At 30.9% G+C, this 10,263-nt stretch overlaps 1 protein-coding gene across 1 annotated transcript in view; it reads right to left on the bottom strand.

The window, feature by feature from the left end:
• LOC106680409 (nephrin) overlaps nucleotides 1–10,263 on the bottom strand; it is a gene marked incomplete in the record, with an annotated part of 208,300 nt that overhangs the window by 73,806 nt on the left and 124,231 nt on the right. Inside the window, 3 exon segments of the mRNA XM_067050552.1 lie at nucleotides 1,330–1,527; nucleotides 1,681–1,794; nucleotides 6,530–6,735. Coding sequence (XP_066906653.1) covers nucleotides 1,330–1,527; nucleotides 1,681–1,794; nucleotides 6,530–6,735 — 518 coding nt within the window.

The following is a 10,263-nucleotide window of genomic DNA, read 5'->3' on the forward strand; positions in this document are numbered from 1 at the left end:
AATCTTTTCATATTTTATCTAGTCCTTAATACACAACGAATTAAAATTTTACATCTAGCAGTGAATGAATTAAATTAAAGCCGAGCACAACTGTATATTGCTTAACCTTTATTTTAAAATAGGTTTTCTTCAGTTTGCACAAATACTGAGCCCTTCGTCAACGAAATAAATCATATAAACTAAGCCTACCCCAAACTAGTCTTAAAAAAATCCATATATTATTCCATTTTTTTCATTAGTGTGATTATTTAAAAATAAATCGAATGTTTCATAATGAAACTTGTAATTTTATTCTTTTAATTTATTTATACCATGGCTGACGATGGATTAGGAGGCTGAAGGTATGGGATCTGTCAGATGGAAGGATGGAGTGGTGGAGAATATGGCTGCAAGGGGACTGACGGAAGACACGATGGACCGGCTGGAATGGAGACAACATGCTGAGACAAGAATTTGGCTAAGGGAGTATAATTTTAAAAAATAAATAAAAAACAACAGAAAGGTACCTAATGAGGTGTGATTTCAGTGTCTTTCACTATGTATTTCTTTCCAATGAGGTAATATGGTCACCATAATTCATCAAAGGAAGGGCTATATGACTGGTGAACCTAGGAAGCTCCTTTAAAATTATTAGTATAAAGTATGTAGAGGTTATGATTGAATCGACATAGAAAAAACATCATTGTAACCTGTACTATGCCGTTTGAGATATCCATTCCTATACAGATGGGAAAAGCCGAATCTAAACTGGTATCCTTTAAATGAAAAAAAACTATTAAAAATCCCTTAAATAACTTGGTCCTTCTGGAGAGATCTATACATTTACAGACCATGTCAATGGTTTTTAATTTTATAGAGAGAGAAAAACATTTTTTCAAAAATATCGTGCTGCCCACCTGCATTGGGTTGCCATATACACAGCAAACAATAAATAGTCATAGTATAAACATAAAGTGATGCTTGATTTTTTTATGGTTTTTGTTTCCCTTCCATATTTTCATTTTTTTTTTTTAGTTCTTTATTATTGTTTATGTATATATAGTTTTCCATTATTTTCAATTTTACAATTTTCTCTTTAACCTTTTTTTATCTTCATTAAACATGGAATAGAATTATAATCAACAGTATAATAAATAATAAATAGAGCAACAAATAAATATACACAAAAATAAACATGTTCATCAACACTTACATTGGATTCAAATTTAAAATAATACTCTATATACATAAATAAAAAAAAAAATTAAATACATAAAAATAAAAGTAGTAATTATAAAAAAATCCGAAATTAAAAAAAGGTTAATAAATATAAAATTAAAATAAACTTACAAAATATCCGGATGACTAGAGTGGTGGTGACAGGGTGGTCGGCACTCTTGGCCTGGCAGCTGAGCTTGTGGCCGTGGAGGTGCTTGTTGGCCCCACCAAGTTGCAGTCGGGAGACTTGGTTACCACTGATTTTCAATTCTGAATTGCTCTCCAGCATCTTGTTATCCAGCCACCAGCTCACGTTGGGTGTAGGATTTCCTTTAAAAATATATCGTGTAACTCTCTATGGTCGTTAGACACCAGTATCATTGAAATAAATCATTTTTTATGTGGAGGATAAAATTTTAGAATTCTTATGTTTGAAAATTACTCTAACTCTGGAATTAATGACTATTTTAACAAGATCCTCACCACCAGAAACGATGCAGACCAATCGGATGTCTTGACTGATTCTGTAAGGTCCTGCGATATCCTTTAGTTCCACGTTTTCGTCGGGATTGTATATCTTAGGTTCCGCAGAAGGAGCTGAAAAAAAAAATCAACAAAAGACTTTTTTTTTTTTAATGTATACATTTTTACATATACATATATGTTCAACATGTCACAATCTTACAAGAGGAGATCATAACACAAACAAAGGCAATCCTTCCCCACCGGACCTCCCCCCTCCAGGGGAGCGACGGTCCTAGATGGTTATATTTTTAGTTTTTTTTGGTGTACCTCAAGGTGACCTCTCAATCGGCACGGACCTAATACGATCAAATGTGTTTTACACTGCACATAAGAGGTTTTAGAATTAAATTCGCGATATCCCTTTTTTATATAAAATAAATTTAATAAAACAATAAGTAGTATCCAGACATTAATAATTAGTTATACAAACTAAAAAAATAATTAGTCGTAAAGTACATTCAAAGCATTTTTTAAGCGATATCTGAAAACATTTCAACCAAATAAAAATGTTTGAATTATCTTTTCTGCCTTGAGGTCAAGAATTAAAACACTATTTTATTTATTTCCTCAATTATAGCTATATTTTGCTTGGACGTTTCGGGGATACTATGCCCTTTTTTTAGTAACTATAATTTAATATTTAATATGTTTTTTCTTCAATTGTACATTGTCTGTTGGTGGGAATGAGTATTTATTTTATTGTTGCTTAAATTAAATTTTTTAAGATCAATAATTGAACAAGCGTGATAATAAAAGGAAGATGGTCCAGGCGGGGTTAAAGAAAAAAATTCAAATAATCATAAAATATTTTTTTTTTTTTACAGCATAGGATCATCTTCCTTTTAATAAATATAATTTTCTTTGTCTTGTACATAAATTATTATTATTTTATTATTTAATCAGTTTTATTTTATATTGATTCATATTTTTATTTACTTTAAATCATGATAGTATTTTCTTTTTTTTTTTATGTATTTCTTTTTATTATAATTATTTTAAATTTTGTTTTAATTTAGTGAGTACTATTGTTATAATTTTAATCTTTTTGTTTGTTATTCTTTACAATATATATTGTATGACTGAATATTTGAACACTAATAAATACTTAATGTCCTTAATTAGGGACAGATTATATTAATTCTCTTTATAATAAATAATACTAGGACAATACTGAAGTTGTATACTTGAAATTTAATTAATTTCATTCTTACTTTTTAATATTAAACAATAAATTTTTTAACATAATTTTGTTTACATATCCTACTCAGTGCCGGTATTGTAAACAAAATATTGTTAAACAACTTATTTCTTTGACTTTTTTCTAATTAGTAACTAGAAATGAAATGAGATTGTAAAAGTTATATTAAATCATAAATGCTTAAAAGGAGGACGCAGTATCCCCGGAATATCCAGGATATAAAAATATGGAATTACTATTGTGTTTTCATTTTTTACCATGAGGTAGGACAGGAGGTAAAAAAAAAAATGGAAAATAGTGAAGATCAGGAGGTTAAACAAATACATAAAAATGGAATTTAGCTATGTAAAACCTGTTAGAAAAATAATGTATATGATATACATATATATATTATTGTATTGCATGACTATGCAAACAATAAAGTTGTGAAACGTCACCACAACATAGTTGTATATATCTTTAACAGTCAAGAAAAAAGTTTTATATTATATATATATTTTTATGGATCTTGCGGATCAGTCAATAATACAAATTGTTTGCATAATCTATATATATATATTATCATTTAATGTCTATTATATTTAATATCTTCTCATAGTTCCTACAATTATCATACTTTAATATTATTTTATATCTTTTTGCTTTCAAATAATTTGCTAACCGTCAAATTCTCCCCCACTCCCATCCTCTGTGATACCTTGCATCCGCTTTTAACTCATTCTTTCTCTTTAATTCATTGAGAAAGTTGGGTGTCTTATTTTTTTATTAGCTTCCTTTACTCTTGACTTTTATTTTATTATTATTTCCCTTATTTTCCGTCTTTAAGTATGGTACTGTGTTTTTAAATTTCTCAAATTTTCTTTTCTTTTTATCTACTTTTTTCTTTGTTATCATTTCTTATTTTATTAAATATCTCAATTGTTTTTGTAATTCGTGTTTATCTATAATTTTCAATGTATATTTTAATTTTGTTTTCTTATATTTACTTTGTTAATTTTTATATAAATTTGCAAATATTTTAAATAATTTTTAGCCATACTTTACTTTTATTTCATGTTATCTATTCCGTCAATTTTTTACATTATTTTAGTTGTTCGCATCTCTTTGCGGTAGCGTGACTGTCGTTAGTGACGCTGGTAAGAAATGTCAGAGAATGGACGGCATTTTTGTGTAAAGAGACAGTAGGGCGATCGTGCTTCGCTTATTATTCAAAGCGTGCTTTTGGTCGCCTGTTGAGATGCAAACAACACACGTAGAAATAATACTCTGTCGGTTAACTTACTAACCCTCGACTAGTGAAAACTGTTCCAGAGTAGTAATACGAAGTTAAGACTTCATCAAGCATGATTAACAATTTCATTAGAATATCGCTTTATTTTACAAAGCAAATTCCTTACGTAATAAAATAATTTAAAAAAAAATGGAAAAATGAATGTACTAATAAAATAATACTATTGGTCCCTTTAGTTTAAATCAAACGAATTATATGATTTTCATAAATTTCAAAATGTTGATACAGCCTTGTTTACCGATGATTCGGCGATATACACCTCATCATACCGAATTGACAGAATCATTAATAGACTAAAAGAAGCAAAAAAACAAAACAAAAGAAAAACATATAAGTACCTTAAAAAATGTGGATCGTACCCTAGTACTGAAAAAACAGAAGCCATAATTTTCATGAAACGATGGCCTTAGATTATTAATTAAGTATAAATACAGAAGTAGAAAATTATACAAAAACTACAACCCTTGAATATAAATATAAAAGAACAAAGCTTATATTACCGTAAAAGATAATCAATGATACGTATCTTATATTATTTCAATATTTCAGTTTGTTTTTATCAATGCAAGATAGAGCTGTTAAGTAATAAGTAGCAAGGAAAACGTATTGCAAAGAGCGTATCCCAAAGTAATATAATAATTACTTTACATTTTGTATTTATGAAATAACTTTTATTTATTTATAAAATACAGTTCCAACAATAATATCTTTTACATAATCTTATTTTTTATTTCAAGCTTAAAAAGAAGAAATTTATTCGAGCTTAAAAAGAAGACAAAAAAACGTGCAAAGTAACTAATGGAATGCACATATATTTGCTAATTTTATCTTTTTCTTTATATATTTTTTAAAAATATTTTGAGAAACTATCATTCGGCTTACCACACCCCACAACTTGGGGCACCCTGTTTGGTAACCACCACTAAAGGTAATCAATATATTCTAGCTAGAGAGGGAAGATAGAGTCATCAAAGCGTGGTTATGTTATCAAATAATGTAAATTATATCAAGCATTAGAAATTATTGATAAAGTAGTCTTAACCAGATAAAGGTGGGCTCTGTTAATTGAATTGTTATAATAAGTAATAGTGGCGTCAAATGTTTTAAAGTGATTAGCATAGTAGTATAATGGGTTATTAAGGAGATTATCATTGGTTTAGGAAATTATTATAATAGAATGTGAAACTCCATGATAAATTTTGTGATATTAACTGATAAATATTTTTTTTTTTAACCGACTTGAACCAAACAACCTGTTACTATAAGTTATAATAGGACATATCAAATTAATGTAAATGTAGTGTTAGTGTTAATGGGGAATTTGAAAGTAAAAAGAAAAATGTTTTAAGGTCCTCTGGATAATGATTTAAGGGCCGAAACGTGGGAGAAAAATAAAAAAAGTTGAGATAAAGGATCAAAAGAATTTGTATTTTAAAATTAATTACCTGATTTAAAACAATAATTTAAAATGTAATATTAGGGTGTCCCATAAGTCCCTTTTTTATACAATAAATCAATAGACATGTTATAGACCTACTTGTTGTTTAAGGTTAATTTACCATGTTATTGTATGACTATTACCTTCTTCCATCCCCCAAGAAGCATCATTATGCCTTCTTTCCAAAATTGTTGTGACTTACTTGCAAAATATTCATCGAGGTGCGTTTTTATTTTGAAAACTTCGTACTGATTTACATATCCCATCTTCATTAAATGATGATATACCGTTGTCCTGAGATTGCTAGTGGCATCCACTATCTGGCGGACACTATATCGTGATGGATTCTCAGCGATCATAATCTTAATGAGATCAGTATCCGTCGCTGCTGGGGGTTCGCTGCAGACTTCATCTTTTGTATAAAAATTGCCAGCTACAAATTTCTGAAACTAATTGCGGACGGTTCTAATAGTCGTAGTGTCACTCCCATAAGCGATGAGATTCTCGTCTCCAGGGTCATTTGTACTAATACGTTTTTTAAAGCAAATGCTTCTTTTGTTTTCAACCATGTTAAACGACGTATACAAAGATTTTAAAAGAAACTTTGTTACAAACGAAACGTATTATGAAAGAGCTGTGAGTCAACTGAAAACATTAACGGATAATAGATAAGCCTGCATGTTTATGAACATAGCCAGCTCGAGGTCATACATAGCGTGGCACGGGGAAACTATGGGACGCCCTACTACATTAATGAGCTAATAATTCTTATAAAGTTCATTATTATAAGTCAGTGTCTTTATTGAAGACCACGTATAAAGTTATGAGAGTATGGCATAATAACGTTTATGAAGTATAATAATTAAAATAAATTACTCACTGATGAGCGTGAGATTGACCCTGTAGTTCCTGGTAGGGGAGTTGAGAAAGTCGACCCTGCACCTGAACACCCCTTGGTCTTCCTTCTTCACTTTGGATATCCTGAGCCTAGCGGGGGGTCCTCTGTCGAAGTTGCTGCGTTGTCCCAAATCGTGGACCATGGCTCCGTGAGACGCTCGTTCCAGGCCTCCGTAGCGCCCGTCCACACTGGAACACAATCACTGTTTTCGGAAGTAATTATAGCACAGTAGATCAAATTCTAAAAAAAAAAAATGCTTGTATATTTGGTTTTATTTTCTATAAAATAGCAGGAATTGAAAATACAGAGGAAGATATAATCCTCGGCTAGCTAGGAATCTTTCACCATCTCATGCGTGGTAGCAGATGTTGATAGGGATTATGAGGATGGGTATGCATATATATCACGTTTTACCAATGTACCCCTTTAACAATAGGGCAAACTAGGATACAATCCAGGCATTTCATTTATAAAAAGATATTAAAAGTAAACCGAGACCATAAAAATGATCAATAGAAGGGAAAAAAATGGAATTCGAACCAAGCCTTCAAAAGAAAAGATTGAACACAGCGAAATAAAAAGGAAGATCAGGTGTAAACTAAATGAATATGAATTAATGAAATTATACGGGCTCAAGGAGGCGCATAAATAAAGAATTATTAAATCTAAAATCAAAATAGATTCCCTATTGGTAATTATTTTTCTTGCATCAGTTTTAAGTTTTATCCTTGATTCCAACCACATAATCCCAGAACATCAGTTTAGATTTCGAACATCCCACTCCACTATTCAGCAATGCCATCATGTGGTTGATGTTGTCTCGTCTTCATTGGAGCGCAGAATGTACTGCTCGGGAGTCTTTCTTGATGCAGAACAGGCTTTTGATCGAGTCTGGCACCCAGGACTGCTATACAAGATCCGTAAATTCCTACTCCCTTAATACTTCCTCATTATCCGTTCTTATCTCTCCGACAGATTATTTCAAATAAATCACAACAGCGCTTATTCATCCCTATTCCGTCAGTCTACTGGTGTACCTCAGGATAGTATCCTTGGTCCTATCCTTTATACAGTTTTTATAGCTGACATCCCAACCCATCCTAACACTATCCTCAACATGTATGCCGATGACACATGTTGAGGATGGACCAATCCATTACAAAAGACTGATCTACATGACTATTATAAGGCCTATTTGGACATACGGAGTTGAGCTGTGGGGCTCCACTAAACCATCAAATTCCTTACAGACCAAAATCCTTAACGCTCCTTACTTTGTCACAAATCATGTCATCCATCAGGACCTCAATGTTCCATATGTTGCCGATTTGGCCAGAACCAGATACCATTCCTTCCATGATAAACATCTCAACCACCCAAATCCACTTGTTGCTAGCCTGGCTTCTCCTTCATTACCTAATAATCCTCCTAGGCGTCTGGAAAGAAGGTGGCCTCGAGATCTTCTCCTCTAGAAATGTTATTGGTGTTCTATCAGTGGGTAGATTCTCCACATGTTTGTATCATGTCACTATGTCACCTACAGCAAATTTACTTGTATATATTTGTATACAGTTGTAAATAACAATAAATAAATTATATAAAAAAACAAAAAAACTTTGGTTCAAATTATTTTATTTAAACGCATATTTGATGTTTTTTAACTGTATATTTTATGTTTTTTATTGCCTATTTTGGGGGTTTTTATTGGATAAATAATCATGGCTCTATTAGTAACGTAGGCTAAATGAGAAGTACCACAATATATATATGGTAATGATACTGTATGATTGGACACGGTATTTGTTTACAATTTAGCAATTTAATTACGATTTGCTTGTGATCAAACGCAAAGAGATATAATTTGGTTATGGTATGGAGGAGGTGTAGTTCCATTATGTGCATAGTGGTTACAATACATCGCTAACAAGTCAACAATGATATATTGAGGACGAAAGTTTTTTTTTCAGGGTGTAAGAGGGAGAAGTGTAAGTAGGTCCACTAGGTCCCTACTAATAAACATTCCAATATTTCTTAGAATCAGATAAATATTGCTCCTTTGTTTTGTTGTTTGCATTGTACTGCAGATTAAATTGTATTGCGAATCTTAAATTCTCTCTTCTGGCCGCGTTAAAACCAAATTTCCTTGCGCAGGTGGTGTTAATGCTAATTACTTTTAAATACAATCACACGCACCTTTGTAGTTATTAATCCAGCTCTTTGATTGCATTTTTTTTTATACGACGGAAAACTCCCTAACAATCCCAACCCATCAGTTTTTATCCTTGCTTCCAATTCCATTCCTGATAGTCCTCCGAGGTGCCTGAAAAAAATATGCTCTCGAGAACTTCTAAAGTTGAAATTCTTTTGAAGTGTAGTACTAACAACAGGTAGTTCCTTCACAAATCTTTCGTATCAGTATAGTTTATCAATATTACTTGTTGTAATTCTAGTTGGAATACAATTGTGAATTTCAAGAAATAAAGAAAAAAGTATATGTCAGATATTCCGCATTTCTTTTTAAGAAATTAATTATTTAGTCTAGTGACGATATTACATTTTTCATGTTCATCAGAGGAAAGTAAATATCGATAAAGAATTTCTTCTAAAAAAGAAATTTTAAAAGTGAAAGAAATCTTTTCAATTGATATTTCCTTCGAGAAGTGAAAAACTCTAGCATTTATAACTGATCCTCTAAAAGGAAAAATAAACAAATTACGATTTCATCCGATCGCAAATTGAAATAGAATCTTTTGATATTCAATTTCTAGACTTGGATGGTAAGAATTATGGAAATCAAAATTTATGTCTTATTTTTTTTTAAAGAGAATTAATGCACTCCACACCCAAATAAGATCCTATCTGCTATCCAAAACTTACAAGAACCAAACAAAATTATCTTTAGTGCTTGAATCCAGTTCAAACGAAAAGTTGAATAAAAATTTTTAATTTGGTGTTCCTAATACATTAAGCTTGAAATACATGCGTGAAAAAATGTTTTCAATATGAGCATTATTAAAAAATATTTAGGAAATCAAATAACCGACTTTCAATTGGATTAAATAAAACTATTTGAGAAAATGCAAGGACGTTGTTCTCATTAACGAGAATGATTACTAGTAATATATGATCTATACATAAATATACTTTTTACAACGATGCATTACTTATTCAATAAATAATTTTTTATAAGTTTTTCTAACGACTTTAATGGTGAAATTGGTTTTAAACTTCTTTTAGGGACGACTGCTATAAAATATAATTATCATATGCACTCCGATATTATATTGCTAAAGTGAAAATCTTGAATGCACTGTATCTAATCTAGAAACAGGATTGTAAAGAATTCAGCAGACCAAATCACTAAGGGAAGAAAAACTTTATTTGTAATAAAACTCCTTAGTAAAAAAGAATAGATTGCAATAAATCAGGGCAATATTCATCCAAACATTAAATGAATAACATTTTAGTGGAGATACGTCAGAAATTTTAACCCTATTTCGTTGGCCGTTTTCAAACATAAATTTTTCACCCCAGTCAAATTATTAAAATGTACAAAAATAATGGGAGTATCTGAAATTCCAATTCAACGCAAAGGATAGTCTTCTAATTCTTTACTTTTAGACTGTTTCCTCGACTACACATTGAACGGGGACTACAAGTAGGGGTAATAAGCCGATTCTGGGCCAGTAAATGAGTCAAATTGGACTTTGGACCCT

The sequence above is a fragment of the Halyomorpha halys genome, unplaced genomic scaffold (assembly GCF_000696795.3).
Source record: "Halyomorpha halys isolate HHAL.00 unplaced genomic scaffold, Hhal_1.1 Scaffold260.1, whole genome shotgun sequence".
NCBI lineage: Eukaryota > Metazoa > Arthropoda > Insecta > Hemiptera > Pentatomidae > Halyomorpha > Halyomorpha halys.